The following is a 17,682-nucleotide window of genomic DNA, read 5'->3' as shown; positions in this document are numbered from 1 at the left end:
CAATCTTGAAATTTGTTTGTTATCATTATTATGTCTTTTAAAACGTTCTCGCACCATTTTACTGTTCTATTAAATTATGGTTTCTTTCGTTGAGGAACCGGTTTTTACTGACTCGACAAAAATATCTACTATCGAGTAGATACTACCTTTATGTTTTAACTTGTACGAACTCATTGGTGATATTTGAAATAACCATTTTACACATAAAATATTTCATGATTGTTTCCAAACAAGGGTACCTCGAACCCACACACTGCACGTGTGTAAATAGTTATTATTTGATCGCAACCTTAACGGCATTCCCGGAAAAGTACACAAAACTAGTTTTGACAAGTGTTCTCTGAGCACACATGAATAAGTGTTGTTGGTACAAATTGCACCGAAATATTCATTTTGGTTCCTTCTCCAAACACGAGCTCACGACATGTCAAGTCAAACAACGGGTCGTCGGAGCCGCCGAGCCAACTAACCAACTAACCAACTAACCATCTGTAAATACACACATGAGCGCAGTACTAATGTTGACAACTTCTGTTTGAGCTGGTGTTCCTTCGAGTAGTCCGTCACCCTTGCCCCGAACTGCTGCACCTCTTACATTTGTTTGTGCCACCCCGCAGCCACCAGAGCCGGGGTTGGGTGAGGTGTGACGCACGGAGCACCCACTCTAAAATACATCCACAAAGAATTATGTTTCTTTCTAAAAACCACTTTTAAGAACCCTCAATAGGACATATGCGTATACTAGCGGAGAACGTAGGATTTGTGAAGCTGAAATTATTCGTAAAAACATGTCTAAGAATTATTTATTGCCTTTCAAAATAAGAAATTTACCTTTTTATGTTGAACTTGAAACATTACGACTTCATAAACCACTCACGATTAATTCATACAGAAGCATCCGTCAAACATTGAAAAAAAAAACCAAATACTCGTATATAATAAAGAATTTCTTTTGGTTCCTACTTTAACGTTTGTCTGTTGATGAAGTAGTTCTAATTTTGACAATTAAAAGAGCTTTGAACTTGAATAATGTTACGCATTACGCAGGAATATTTCACATTACCCATGCACGAACAACCGAAATTAGTATGTTTAATTAGAATTTTGGCAATTCATGTTCATTTATGAACTTTGTTTCTATTTATTTTTTTTAATCAATATAACTATTAAAAGTTCTTTTACATCGTGTAACATATGTACAGATGGGGCCCACTTTTAATAACTGGAGGAATGGGAAGTACAATGAGATGGACAACATATTGTTGGTTGGTGACCGTCGCATGTTGCGGTTGCGATTTAAAAATGGCGATTCAGCAATTTGCCTCTAAGAGGATTTTGGTTCACGATTTCTTCATTTGTTGCTATTGGTTCCTTGTTGTAATTTATTGCAAAAAAAAAATACAATTAAATATTTTACTAAATATTAATTAAAACCTATTTAATGTCTTATCTTTAATGTGAATGGTAGCAGAAGTCGGGTACTCCCAAGGAACACATGGAACGATCGAGTGAATCAGGTACTGACTCTTGAGTCGGGCCATGTCACGAGTGAGCATAATAGAAGAGTATGTATGAGACAAGGAGTGTGTGCCAAGACCAAGTGGCTTGGCGGTCGGTCCTCTCTGCCTACCCCTATGAGGAAACGGCGTGATGGTTAGTTAGTTGGTTATCTTTAGCATTTCCCAATTCAAATCTGCTAAATAATCAATTATTTATGTTGAATTACCGAATCGATGACTGATTTTAATTCGGCAGCAACGTAAAGTAATGATTATTTATAGGAAATCCAAACATGTTTCAGACCAGTCAATTAGGAGAGCGATTGCATCTGGTATTTAAAGCTCAGCATTTCGGATGAAAAATATTCTGCATTCGAATTGGTTTTATTGTGAAATGTCATATTGAATGCTGAATTCTGCGAATCCAGTTCGCGAATAGAATAATTTAATGTCTAAAAGAAGAAAAAAAGTGATATTTAGTAATTTTCTTTTTTAACTTGATGAAAAAAGAAAGCTAGAAAGATAAGTCCAATCTTGAGAATCGCAAACCATTCCACATATAAAAAAAAATCATTATGTTCTTCAATTTATATACGATAACGGTTTATACTTATTCACTGGGTTTTATTAAAAAATATATATATTTTTTATTTTTACCTAATAAGGTAAATTGGAAAAATATAATAATATTCAAAAACCTTTAATCCTTGGAGGGAGGATGCCGGGGGCAAAAAGCCAATCGCCCGTCTTAAACCGCCTGATACTATTTTCGTAATAACTTACTTATTTTGCAAAATTTGTAAATTTCATCATCCTATATAATTTCATAAGGAAATGTTTTTTCTCTCTCTAATGTTATAAAAATATAATGTAATGATGACATTCGAAAATACTCTTAGATTTATTATATTTTCCAGCTAAATGAGGGTTATTTACAATAAAAATAAGTTTTCCTGTAAATAAATACAGTACCTACTCTCTATGACTTTGGAATGAAAAATTATAAAATTGGATATGAAATTTTGCGACGAACTTTTTCACAGATAAAATAAACATATTTGCAAATGACGAAACGACAAGCTAGAATAATGTTAAGGTACATTATTTCCTTGACAAGCGAATATAAATAAATTGTAGGAGCATTTTTTAAGGTTCAAAATACCTTAACATCGAGGCAAGTGCGGTGAGCTACCATGAAATCTATGGTGGATGTCTTGGCAGACAAAGGGTTAATACTCCCGTTTTGTCACCACTTATTAGTTCATTAAAAATATTAATACTGGTTTAAAAATTGCCGGTGTATTTTGTGATTGCTGCGTGTACTAATTCGCCAATCAATTGCATTGCAAAATACTACCTATAATAACCAATGTAAAGCGTACATGAGGTGATTTAATCACTTGTGTCGCTGTATAAAATTGTCCAATTCTTATCATATTATTAATATTAAAAAAAAATGTTTTACGCAATTTAAATTTTTCCCCCTTTACATACCGCGCCCGGGTGCAGTGCTCCGGTTGGCCAAGCCTAATTCCAACTCTGGTAGCTACACAAGTATTGCCACTGCCAGAACCTCGGCAAGGCTTGTTACTAAAAAGGTACTTATCAGAGATGAACTGAACTAACTTTCTAACAAGAGAGATCGCTATCGAAATATCCAATCGTATCGTCTGGCTTTTATTTCTTTCTCTACTATAAATCTTATTGTTTATCGACTTACTCATCTAATTGACACATCGTCTTACCAATTTCACTAAATTAAATTCCATTAACAATACTAAATTAATATTTAATGTCGATATCTAAGATTTATTATATTTAACCGCAAAAGTTCTGGCATTAATGAGCCTTTGTTTCCCTATAGAATCTCGAATGAACAACTGAACCACATAATCATTAGGTTTCTTCCTTTTATTTTGTAGGTGAAAATCCATATTATTGATTGTATTATTTCACAGGAGAATCTTGTCATCACTATTGTACTGATTTAAATTGAAAAACCATAGTATCTAATAATATCAGGAATAGAAGACAGTTTTTCACATAGCAGGTTATATAATATCTCGAAACAAACCTACATTTCTGGGGATGCGTTTATGTATGCACCCAAACCCTCCTAGATCACGGAAGATTTTGATGCACCTTGGTCAATATAGATGATTTCCCAATATCACAGGATTCTGGACATTTGGACAAGTGGATCCCGCGATCTGAAATCTGTAAAAGCCTCTTTCTAAAAGGCTCTGTTGTAACCTCTTTTTCTGATACGTGCTTCGTTTTTGAGAAAGAGCCGAGATTGCAACAGAGCTATCAGCGGCAGGTCTACGCGAGAGGTTTTTCGAGTTCCGCGTGAACTCTGTTGCGTTAAGTCTGTTTGCCCCGAGTGTAGGCGCACGCCCATCTGTTTACCGACATTTCTGACTTGTTTTATTTTTGGAAGTCAATAATATCCCGCAACAGAGCCGTTGTTTACCCCTCCCGAACGGTAATGGCCGCTGCAATCTCCTACCGTGCGTTTACTGTTTACACGCCCGCGACACTTGTAAATAAATAACGCATTGGTTGTCAGATCCGTGTGGAACACCCAAATATACAAAGCTGCCAGCGACCAGTCACTCGTGTGTGTCACATTTTACAATCAACTGTCTGTCTCGGTCAATGTACCGACTTATCAAGGCATCATGGGCTGCATTGAAAAACCGGCTCACAGCTTGGCAGTCGGTGGTGTCCCCACCAGCCCCCCATAGATATTGGGGATACCAAAAATCCCTAGACTAACTAGAATTTTCTAGTGGCTCACCGAACTTGCCTCGATTTTATGGTATTTTTAACCTTAAAATAATTCTCCTAACGTACTAAAATAAAGTTTATTCGCTTGGAAAGGAAATAATGTATCTTAAAATTAACAAAACTTATGTAAACCGTATATAAAAAAGAGTAGAAATAAAATTTAAAAAATATTCTTGCTTGTCGTTTCATCACTTTGATTTTTTGATTGTGAAAAACGCGTCGTAAATTCTTTATCAAATGTCATAATTTTTATGATATTTTATAAGTATTTATTTACAGAAAAACCTCATTTTTACTTCTCTAAATAGTATAAAATAAAGTCGCTATCCGCCTCTGTCTGTTTGTGCCTTAGATAGATACGATACGATACGACAGGGCGACACTACTACATCTCAAAAGTGAAAGTGTTTTTACGGACCCTAAATTAGCTGCAAAAATATCATTATATGACCTTGGACGCGATAATAATACTACTCATAAAATTAGATCTCGGGGTTGTCGTGCTGGACGCTATCATAACAAACATTTTACAACAAGTTTTAAAAGTGATAGTGTGTTGAACCCTTCAGTGACTGCAAAAGCAACCATATACAATCCAGTCCGTGATCCGAATGTGAAATTTAGATACAGGGGGTGTCGCGGTGGACAAAAAACAAAATATTTATGCAGGGAGGAACAATACGTTCCAATAATTATTAATAATAACAATAGTAATGAAAATAATAATAAGTATCCGTCAGTACAGGGTGTTCAAGTAGTCGGACCAATCGACAAACAGAATTACCTACCGTCTATAGCCCTCCGCGATTCAGATAAATTCCACAACAACTTAAATGAAATTAGATTAGAACGACATGCCAACTACAGGAGCAGACAGCTTGCGATTGGTTCCTGGAATGCGCGATCCCTTAACAACAAACTAGAGGTGGTGGACGATATTTTCAGAGACCAAAAACTCCATATCCTTACGGTCACAGAAACTTGGCACGAGAACAGTGATTCGTACTCAATTAAGAGACTCAGAGCTTTAGGGTATGTGGTTCTTGAAGAAGCCCGACCTAGTGGGGACCTACCATCAAACAATATCTCACACGTGAATCACGGGGGTGTCGCGATAATAGCCCGATCAGGATTACGGCTAAACAAAGTAGCTCTCGGTACATTTAACACGTTTGAGTATATTGGATGCAGGGTTTCTTCTTCAGGAACGTCGTTCATGTTGTGCACCCTTTATAGACCCGGATCGAAACCAATCTCTGTCGAATTTTATAATGAGTTTTCACAGTTTTTGGAACTTTCAGTCGGACTCTCCGACGCACTCATTATTACAGGCGACATTAATATTCGTCTCGAGCGCGTGACATCACCAAACACTGTTAAATTCTTAGATCTGTTAGCCAGCTTTGGATGCCACCAATGGGTCGACGTCCCAACTCATGATGCTGGTGGTACATTAGATGTACTAATTTCAAAGAACAGTGATACACCGCTTTCAGCAGATATTCGTGATATAGGACTGTCAGACCATCGGCTCGTTTGCACTGATATTGATTTTAACCCGCCTAGAGTACCATATAGAACAATTGTATCAAGGGAATGGCGTAAATTTTGCTTTAGCGATTTTCTGGAAGAGTTACAGACCTCTCTCTTATGTACACCCAATGTTTGGGAAACAAAGACCCCTACTGAACTTGTCAAGACATATAATAAAACACTTTCATGTCTGTTAAATAAATATGCCCCGACATCATCAAAAACACGGAAAGTTCGAAAGTCTGACGGCTGGTTTGACGATGAATGTCGAAACCAGAAGAGACTTATGCGGAAATTAGAGAGGACCTATAGGAAAAACTCTTCTGTAACTACAAGAGACGAGTGGATCCTTGCTCAAAAACTGTATACGTGTAAAATTAATTCCAAAAGATCAGACTATTGGAAAGAAAAGATTAACTCTGAGCGAACCAACCCGCGACGTCTTTGGAACTCAATAAAGACTGTAATTTCCGAAGTCACTGTTCCAAAGAAAATAGATATTACCCCGGAAGCCTTCTCAATTTTTTTTCGGAAAAAAATTGAATCCATTCGTGCTTCCGCATCTCACGCCCCTCCGCCAATATTCACTTTAAATTCTAAAGGAATTTTGTCGTCCTTCAAACCCACAACGCTGGAAGAAGTAATAAACATTATTTCAAGCTCGCCTAATAAACAGTGCAGTCTTGATCCCATACCGACATGGTTATTAAAACAATGTTCTACTGTTTTAGCGCCATTCCTAGTTCACGTTTTCAATAAATCACTTAGCACGGGTGACTTTCCTGAACCACTCAAGTCAGCTGTAGTTACACCAATCCTGAAAAATTCAAAACTAGACGCCGATAACTTAGGTAATTATCGACCCGTTTCAAATCTACCATTTATTTCAAAAATCCTGGAGAAAATTGCTGCCGCACAAATAACCAGTCACTTGAATTCAAATAAATTATTCACAAAACGTCAATCTGCGTACAGAAAGTTCCACTCAACTGAAACCGGACTACTTCGTATGCTATCAGACATAACTCTTGCCGTAGAGTCAGGTAAGTTATCACTTATCTCACTCCTAGACATGAGTGCAGCGTTTGACACGATTGATCATGAATTCCTCATAAGGAGATTAGAGGAAACATTTGGTTTGAAATCCGACATCAAAAATTGGCTGGTATCCTATTTATCCAATCGCTTACAAGCCGTGAGGGTTGGAAATAAACTCTCCAACTTCGCAACACTTTCTTCAGGGGTACCCCAGGGATCCGTTTTGGGTCCACTTCTCTTCATCCTTTTTACAAATGATGTCGCCAAAATAATCGAGTCATTTGATCTCTTGTCTCACTGCTACGCTGACGATCAGCAAGTTTATTTTTACTGTGCTCCAAATGAAATCAATAGTCTCAAGATCCGTATAACTGAATGTCTAGAAGCAATAACTCGTTGGATGTCTTCAAACAAGCTGAAGCTCAATCCATCTAAGACTGAGTTTCTCTGGGCAGCCACAAACAAACGTCAACATTTCATAGACAATTCACCTATTACTATTTCCGGCAGCGATATCATCCCAAAAACAACAGTTAAACTTCTCGGTGTCAATTTAGATTCAGACTTTTCGTTTAAAAGTCAAATAAATAGGACTGTAAGCACCGGTTTTTTTCACCTAAGACAACTCAAGTCTGTCCGAAGAAACCTTCCTACAGAAGCAACAAAACTACTTGTCAACTCTTACGTAGTCTCACGTCTCGATTACTGCAACGGCATTTATGCCAGCCTTCCAAAATATCAAATTGACAAACTTCAATCAGTGTTTAATGCAGCAGCACGGCTCATAACCGGGGTTTCAAAATATTCACACATTTCAGAACACCTTCGTAACCTTCACTGGCTCAAGTGCCCTGAAAGAATCCAGTACAAACTGTGCTGGGTGGTGTTTAAATCCATCAATGAAATGGCCCCACCCTACATCTCTGAACTATGCGTCCCGGAAAACACTGGTCTGAGGCAGTCAACGCTTAGATCAGCAACATCATCAGCTGTAGGCAGACTGATAGAACCTAAGCGCAAGCCAAATACTAAGTTTGGTGATCGCGCTTTCGGAGTATCTGGGCCGAAGGCTTGGAATAAACTCCCTCCGGAACTAAGATCCATAACAAGTCCAACAGAATTCAGGTCTTAACTGAAAACTTACCTTTTTGAGCTGTCGTACCCTTAAATTAAATATACCATTCCTAAGAGAAAGTCCAGTTGTATTCAATTTTTCAATAAAGTCCTAAATCCTGTATCTAAATTCCGCCAATAAACAATTCGATAATGTTAATAGTGTTAATCTCAAGTGACCTACCAGGTAAGTATTGTACTGTATATTTTCTCCATAAGTAGTTAAGTAAGAACATAGATTATAAGTTTGTACAGCGCCCTTGAGGTGATTTTGCACAAAAACGGCGCTATACAAGTCATCCAATTATTATTATTATTATTATTATTATTAGTTCTTCTAAACTATGCAACGGATTTTGGTAGGGTTTTTACTACTATTTATTGAATTTCTTTGGAAAGGCCTACAGAAATAAAGATACATGCATATTATATTTACAGAAAGTAGAGAAAAGTCGATGTTTTATAATCAAGACGTAAAAATATTTTTTCGTGCACTATATTACTAACGCTGGCTCATGAATTTATCAAAATAATGTACTACGGAATTGTATATCTTAAAAAGGCCTACAGAAAAGTCCGCTATGATATATTAATTATATATGTCTATCTCCTATAAACGCCGAGTACACGTCAGCTAGTCTGTAATAAATGTCAAGAATATTTTCGTAATTCTTCATTATATTGTATTTTTAATGACAATAGAAAGAAAAATACAATTATATGAATATAAGTAGCTATCCTGGGTAAACTGCACTGGATATAAATATACGACTTTATGAATGTATAAACACATTACCTGGTAAGACAAAAAAGTGTCCGCTCGCCATTGCTGCTTCAGACTTCAGACTAAAGCTATGGTATTTATATATTTTTGGGTCAGGGGCCGTTCAAGTATTACGTAAGCAGATTTATTACAATTATTTACCCCCTCTTCCCCCTTGTCACCAAAAGTAAGCAAAGCTCTTACCCCCCCCCCTCCCATGCTTACGTAAAAATTGGTACCTATATGCATTTTTCTGTTAATGTATTCTGTTTTTTAAGCGAGTACCTAAACGTATTAATTATTTGTGGGAATCCCTGAATATGTATTCGGTTTTCAAACATAGACAATGTGTGGGTTGCCAATGTGTAAAAAAAAATAACTACTGCTGAGCAGTGCTGACGTAATCACTATCTCGACCCCCCCATGTCATCAAAAATAAGCAAAGCAAAGACCCCCTGCCCCCCTATAGTGCTTACATAATACTTGAACGGCCCCTCAGGGTGGAAATCAACAATCCAAAGGAAGTCTTCCCTTCAAGTCGGTCTTTTGGTATTGTGAGAACATGTCCAAGCCATCTCTGCCACTTTACTACAAAGAGTAGAAATATAACTTGATACTACGGCATCTCTGATTGGGGCGTCTTGTGAGGCTGAGAAGAAGAAGGTTGGGTACCTGGTTATTTATACATATAACTTGTTAGTCACTAAACACGGCTAAAGCCATTTCAAGCAACGTTTCTCTTCTGAATGTTGGTATTTCACCATGACGATATTGAAAGTATATACCGCTCTTGTATTTATCACCATAGGAAATCAAATGGTATGCATCTTTCCTAATGCATCAAAGAAAATGCATGAACCTTCCTAATGGCTGAAAGAGGTCAATGTGAGAAAGAGTGAACTATAAACAACAGAAGACGCATCTAATTAAATGATATTAAATAACTTCTGCCTCAGCATAGGACCCCCTTATGAGGAGTACCATATTTCGTATCTTGACAAAATACAGTCACCTGATTCTGGGTGTCGCGACTTGAGTACAAACCCACCGGAAGCTCTTATCTCGGAGCTGTCTGACGAGACACACGTGTCTCGTGTCTATTTTCATGATTAATTTATGTTTTAACAATGTGTGTGTTGTTTGTCCACAGGTGGGTGGTGTTGGCCGGCACGTGGCGCGCACGCGTGGTGGCGAGAGCTAGCAGCGGCCCCGCAGGAGTGGCCACGGGCTCCGCCGGGAGGGGCGGCTCGCCCCTGCAGATCGCCGCCTGGGGCCTGCCGGCCGCTCAAACGGTGGCTGTGCTGGTCCTCAGAGATGTGGACGGGGATGAGCTCACTGGTAAGTTCACTGAAAACAAACGACCATCCTTTATGCCCATCCTATATTCCCATTTAGCTCAAGGTTCCCATGTGTACCGGCTGATTATAATCCATTCTCATAGCACGCGTTCCAACACCCAATAAATTCGTGGGCCCTGGTGAATGCAATGAGACAGGAGTGCCGTTAGCTGGGGTGGTATATTCATATCATATCGTTAGGTTTTTTTTATACCTTTTCTACGTTACGAGGTTTCATAAATATATACCAACTGATATCCTTTCTCAGGATTGTTTCAATTCCATTCAGGGTCGATAGAGAGGTCCTTAGAGGCTGTTGAAGGAAATATTAGATTTGGGGATAGGGATACTATGTGGAAGGTCTTCTTAATATTTTTTATCTGGCATTCGAAGAGACACATATTGTAGCATCTAGAAAAGACAAGTCGACAAATCATTCTACAGCTGAGCTGCTGCGTGCAGAACGAGTCGTGAAAACGACCGATCAAAGGAACGACAACGTACGGACCTATCTAGCTTTAGATAAAAGGTGCTGCTGTTGTTGTGCTTTAGATAAAGGGCATACCTAGTTATCGCTATATGAATCAGAAGGTCCGCCATCCACCGAGATTCCAAGCGAACCGAACACAACAGCTCGCGCGTTTAATTGCAAGCTAATCTAGGATCTAGGCACAATTATGTACAGTGCACAAATCGAAAGGCACGCGCGTTTCCATATTACTCTGAATGCCGCCTATAGTATATATATCTAGTAGCTGCTCGCTTGTTTATTCCACATTATCTAATCTCGCTTAGCTTAAGCCGCCCAAGTTCGCCACGAACAAAGCTATGCCGTTCCGGGCACCAACAAAGCATTAACAATATCACAATATGCACAATTCCCCCCGTTTGCCCTGCTTATCTATTTTTTCATCTCACCGCCATGTTTGTCGTGATCGCCATTTCGTGCTTCCAACTTCCAAGATGGCCACAGTTTCCCGCCCAAACATGTCGGACGGAAGAAACAGCGGCTCCTTTGTTCCAGAAAGAGGAATCCTATTTGCATATAATAAATTTGAATCTTTGGATCCTCTCTTCTTGCCGCTCACATTGATGTCATATAAAAGTGCGCTTTCCTTTCCTTTAATTGTACCGAATTTTTACAGTTTGTGTACTAATCTTTAAAAACAAATGAGATATTATACTACACGCCTACTCACTACTGTATTAATTTACAGAAGGTAGTTTTATATTGTAACCGCATATTATGTTGTTTGATTTTCTTTGTATTCTTCTCTTTCTTTTTAAACTTCAAACCCTCTCCTCTCTTTTTACTGCTCCTATGTCATTACGACTTTTTTACAGTCAGTGTATTTAGTCTTTAAATACAGAATATCCCGATTAAATTGTAGGTATCCAATTCTGTATAAAAAAACATTATTTTACCTACATAATCATTACCGTTCGTGCCCCCCAAGGCTTGAAAGCTGTTCGACTGCCGTTCGGCTGTTCGACTGTGTGACAGCAAACAATACCGTAAGGAAACTTTCAGAATGAAAAAAACAAAACTGAAGTCATTTTCCCTAGTAGTTACACAACTAGGTATTGTAACCACGTCTTGTTTCCCCTTTACTCATACAGATATATTTCTGGCTACTGTTTTCCATTCCAAACATCAAACATCTGATCAATCACATCATTGCACAATTGAATTTGAAGTCAAAGTATAAAGAGTTTGTTCTTTGAGTATAAATTCCCAACTACATACATTGTAATGCCCTGTTCTTGGAATGCTTTATTTAACAAAGATATTTTTGTTATCAGCAACAACCCAGCTGTTAAAACATCGCTTTAAAAGCGCAACATGCCACCTCTTCAATTATTCATTTAATAGGTTTCTGATTATAATTCAAAATATTCCCAGAAGCAGGTTGATGCCTTCGTCTGTTCGTCACAACGAAGTCACAGTCAGTTTACACTTTGTTAAAATGCCTGTCATCAGGAGCGTAATGCTACGTATACATCTGCGAGCCGAACTGTCGAACTGAACATCAACTTATGGAAAAGAAACGAAGCAACCGCAAATATCGCGAAACGCCGCTTGTAGTTGATTCGTTCCTTTCCCGTAATTCATGGTACGGTTCGCAAATGTATACGTACCCTTAGATTTGAGGAATGTGGGTTATATGTTTTAATTTCATAAATAATCAACCTAAAGTTCTATATTATTTTTTGATGAGCGTCTCATTCGTGTAATGGCGCGAATACATTGGTTTTTATTTATTTTGTAAATAATTTTATAAGAAAGCAAAAAAGTTAATCAAGTGACACTGTCACAGATAATCTTGGCTATAATACTGTATTTTTTAAAAGTTGTTTCCTTTTTGCGTTCATACATTTCTATTGAAAAAAAAAAATTTTTTAGTCGTTTGCATTTATATTTTTTATTGAGTCGTTTTTTTATTTTATTTGTATTCTACTCAAGCGAAGCGATAGGAAAACCTTCAATTTATCTAAAGCATATTTTTTGGTATTCATAATGTATACCAATTCGTTATAAAGATTAATCAAAATAGTGATTTGGCAATAAGCTTCGCCTTAAGATACACATCGTGGTTCGTGCTCATAGGCACAGCGAAACTTTAGGGGTTTGATTAAGGCGATGCCATACGTAGTAATGCAATGTCATGTGTTTTTGGTTTGAAAATTTGCTCGCCTAGAAATGATTCAGATGCTTTAATTAAATACTGCGAGTAGAATACATCTTGACCTTTGAAATAATCGAGTATTTTTGAGATAAGTATTTTTATAAGCCCAGAAAAAAATAATGTATAGGCCTATGAAAACTGCTTTGAAGTTTAAAATCTCTTAATTACGAACCCATTTTCGGTTATGATTTTATTGTATAATGTGACAAATTAAGTTATTTGTAAAATGATCGGAAAAAAATTAAATATTTATGACTGAACATCCACAAAATAAAATAAAAATAAAAAAGTTTTTTTCTTGCATAAATCAAAACAGGCGGATGGTGTTAAGCGGGAATTTAAACCTTATCGCCATCTACGTAAGGGTTGTTATCTCAATTTAAAATATTACACGACGTAGTGCATCGTCTTAATCACGAAAATTGAGGAAATCATTAAAAAATAATTCGGTAACTTTTATCTGCGTCCGGTTGCCTAAACATATATTTATAATTTGTGGCCTACCTTCTAAAATCTCGTATTATTTGTGGCCTACCTTCTAAAATCTCATATAATTTGTGGCCTACCTTCTAAAATCTCGATATTATGCAAACTCGTGATTGATTGTCGCTCGTAACGTTAGTAAATTAAAACGTAAAGCTCGACTCAGACTACATTATTTCATCAGTTTATTTTTCAAAACAAATCTAGGTAGGTACGTATTTTTTTTAGTTTGTCCGTAAATCTGAACTAAACGTATGGTGATGGGGACAATAGCTAATCATGAATCATTTTCCAGCTATTTAATCTTAGACAATAATTCTTATAATATTATGTTTAGTTCTTGGCCACAATTCACAATAATACTCCTGTTTGTTTATTCTGATTTCGATCTTCAACTCATTTCTCTGATGTAGAGATGAAAGCGGGGCCTAAAGCCACAATCACACATCCAAATCCAACACTTCTGAACGGCAGTGTATATTTGCGGTTCCACTAATGTATTATGTGCCTTTTTAATTACAATTCAAACAACGAAATCTCTGTACGCAGATTATTAAAGGGGCCGCCGACCGCCTAGTGCCGGTACCTACCTACTAATACTGTCGAGCATTCGCTCTTGTGCTCAAAAACAACGGCAGGGAACGGACTATGAACACAGTTTGCTTTCTTACTGAGATAATCATACAATAAACCACACATACGGTTACAAATGTGTACACGCGGATTGTATGGACACAGGTATAACAAAACAAACAGAGAACATTATACCTACCTACACGCAGTGGATAAACACATGGTATTCATGTATTTTAGAACATTAGTATCATTTAAATCATAACAGGGGGTAAATCTAATCCCTGACCTCTTGAAAAGTGTGAAAATTGCCAGACGTGCTACTTCTAATGGTACGTATACATTTGCGAAATTAAGAGGAAGCTACAAGCCAAAAATGTGTATATTCTTGGTATACCTTATATTGTAGGTAATAGACATTAAAATCACTTGACAAACGGAGTCTAGAAACGTTCGATTTCAAGCACAAAACTGGTTTTTATTTATTTTGTAAATAATTTTATAAGAAAGCAAAAAAGTTAATCAAGTGACACTGTCACAGATAATCTTGGCTATAATACTGTATTTTTTAAAAGTTGTTTCCTTTCATACGTTTCTATGAAAAAAAATATTTTTTACACATCTGCCCTGATGATGGACACTGCAATGCTGTCCGAAACGTTGGCTAAAGAAGGAGTTAGCGCAACACGGCATAACACCCCAAAAACAAATAACAAAAATATTTTTTAGTAGTTTACATTTATATCTTTTATTGAGTAATTTATGTACACCAATTCGTTATAAAAATTAATCAAAATAGTTATTTAGAATTAAGCTTCGCCTAATAATGATACGTGGTGTTCTTCGTATATTGGATGATTTCAAAATCACCTCAAGTGCGCTGTACAAATATATTAGCCTAAATTACAACATTATCTGTTAGCATTATGTGCAAATTTGTTTGTTTTGTATTTTTACCACAAAGTAATCTGAATCTTTTCTCAGTTGTGTTGTACGTCTCCGTTTTTTTTAATCTAACAGTAGATTAAAGTTATTTTCTAACTTTGTACAGCGCCCTTGAGGTGATTTCATTTCTGTTGCTTGCTTGTAAAAGGGAAAAATTCAGTTTTTCAAATTTCACGAGGCCTATGTAGAATTTTCTCTTTTTAATAAGTTTTATTTTTAAGAAAAACGATTTTCAAGTGTATCTGACATTGGCCCCCGAAAATTGAAAACTCCTTTCTCGAGATTGAAAGGTTCTTTTAAAAATCGGAAGAAAACATAATTTTGAGGCGAAATCGCAAAAAATGTATATCCAAAAACTGTCATGGCCCTTTCAAATGTACTGATTAACCTACAACATATATATTTATTACTATTGCGTCTACAAACGTATGTAAAAGATGTATAAAGATTCGTGCCGTGTAGCGTGAACCTTGAAACCTTAAATTAAATAAAAAAAGTGTTGGATGAACCTTGTAACCCAAAACAGCATGTGCGACTGTATTTTTAGATTTAAGGCCACACATGGCCCGGTGCTGGGTGCTGGGTGCTGAGCAATGGGTATTGGTACCTACTGCCCAATCAATACTGAAACTGATAACAACTGTTCCTGTATCTTGTTGACTAGAGATAAGGGCAACCGTTACCGGAAACTTTGGTAATATCGCCAAAGGTGGTCGCCAATACCTACCTTTTTATTCGACTTCTTTAAATCACGGGCTTGTTTGAATTGCTTATCGATTGTACAGGCGTCTCATTGTGCGAATTGTGATCACACTGTTCATGTTTATTCTCTCGCAGTAAATATTATGAAGTAAGGTGTGCGGATCGCGAAACGCTCCCAACTTATCAATCGTCGTGTCTATATTCATGTTTTATCTTAGCGAGCCTTGTTTACTTTTGGATTGTTTACTTTGTTCGGCAGGAGAACTTTTCTGTAGTCCCGCTGCTGAGAGCTTCATTGTAGCCTTTATTTTCAGCTGACAATCATAACAACAAAACCGTTATGCTTTATATTCGACAGCTGATCATAATGCATAATACAGTTCGTAACTCTACTGATTCCATTCATCTTAGAATTCTGTGGCTTGTAAGTGCCAGAAAACTACAGCCGTAAACGTCGCCACGACTTGTTTAAGATGTTTTAACTCTTGGCAGGCCAAGATGCCGAACAAAACGTCTGTAACCAAGTGGGTCTTCCGACGACCCCATGCATTTTTCTGTCTTATGGGCTTTTAAACTATAGAAATCCCAATTATTCAGTCAATGATTAATGGTAACTTACGTATTTGCGCAGAAATACATAAAATACTAAAATGATATGTCAAGTATTTAAGCTAATAAAAGGAGGTTAATAATTTTGGGTACTACCTACTTCCCCACTTGTTTGCGGGATAATTAACACGGCATATTATTACAAGAGCAATGGTGTCATTGATTGAAATTATTTATTTAGTATTTAAATAATCTTAAGAGATTTTTGTATGCTGCATATCTTCCCAAATATTAAAATAATAAATTTTGTACTGTAAAAGGATGATTAATTTGTGGTAAAAAATTTAAAAAAATAATCGAAAGTGAAATGGACCGAGAATCGGCGTAACGTGTACCATTTAATGAACAGACATCAAACAAATGTGATGAAACATCCCAACCGTCAGTAGTTTAGCATTTCTTAACAATAATGTGAAAAAGGTAGATATGAATGTAAGGCAAAGTAGAGTAAAGACAAAGGGTCACAATGGGAACTCGAGTCTCCCTGTTGCCTGCTAGGGAGAGGTCTACAGTCTACATCAGATTTGCATATCTCGCTTTCAGCAACAACCATCCAGCGGCTAGTTCTATTGAATAATACAGACAAAACGCGAATGGCTCCGTTATAACATGTAATATCTCCCTCTTAATTAATAATAATTCTTGGATGATTTCTCTAAGCCCACCAAAACGATCGAATTCAGGCTAGGTACGCGTGACGTCATACGTACCTCTTTTTTGTCGGTTAGCAGTAAGGCCATTCCTACGCAGAATCTAAAACAAGAATATTTTTGAAATAATTTGTGTACAGCAGTCATTTATCCGTGGGCGAGTCTATGCAGCGCGAATTTTCCTGCATTCTGCATTTCCTGTCATAGAACGCAGCCGACCGACCCGTGAGGGAGAAGACAACCCATCGACCAACAGGGCGTTTTAGTCTCTTATGGTTTTAATCGCAAATAAATGACGATTTTTTTTACGATATGCAATGTGTTTTAATCCATAGGTAATATTTTTCACTGGGGTTCCTTATTATATTTTTACAGATTGCGTTTTGACACTGCCTGTATTGTAAAAGCCCAGCTACACTACTCGCGATGTTGATCGAAGTTCACCGAATACGATAGTGTGGGCACGAACTTCGCTTCGCTTCGGGCAACTTCGCTTCGCTTCGCCCGACTTCCGATTGTTGTCGGTAAATGCGCCCGAGTCAAAGGACTCGAAGCGTTACTCGCGAAGTTGCACGAGTGTGTGGGCACGCACTTCGAACTTCGGCTAACTTCGTCGAGGACTTCGTCGAAGCGTCGAAGCGAGTAGTGTAGCTGACACAGAGAGATTGAAGGATACACTTCGAACAAGATTAACTAATTCTAAATTTAAAATTGATTCATCGAAATACTTCACATTATTTGCACCTGGTTTTCAAATGCGTGATGCACTCAAACGATTTCACGAATCTTTACAAAACTAAGAGCATTCCAGGCAGAACAGAAGCGGGTATTTACATTCGCGAGGAGAAAGGATGGGAACAGAGGGCAGACGGAGGGCACAGTTGTCACGATCGCTAACTGTGGTATTGTGCCCTGGTCTAAAATGAATCACTTATTCTAAATTGATGTATAATTCATCAT

At 37.3% G+C, this 17,682-nt stretch overlaps 1 protein-coding gene across 1 annotated transcript in view; it reads left to right on the top strand.

The window, feature by feature from the left end:
• The window catches only part of fz4 (frizzled 4), a 96,859-nt gene that overhangs the window by 65,106 nt on the left and 14,071 nt on the right, over positions 1-17,682 (top strand). The window contains exon 2 of the mRNA XM_089631152.1: positions 9,887-10,074. Within this exon, the coding sequence (XP_089487278.1) occupies positions 9,887-10,074 (188 nt within the window). The remainder of the gene's footprint in view (positions 1-9,886; positions 10,075-17,682) is intronic.

This window comes from Hesperophylax consimilis, chromosome 1 (assembly GCF_061612785.1).
Source record: "Hesperophylax consimilis isolate HC1 chromosome 1, BYU_Hcon_1.0, whole genome shotgun sequence".
NCBI classification, from domain to species: Eukaryota; Metazoa; Arthropoda; class Insecta; order Trichoptera; family Limnephilidae; genus Hesperophylax; species Hesperophylax consimilis.
This window is presented reverse-complemented; position numbering and strand designations above follow the sequence as displayed.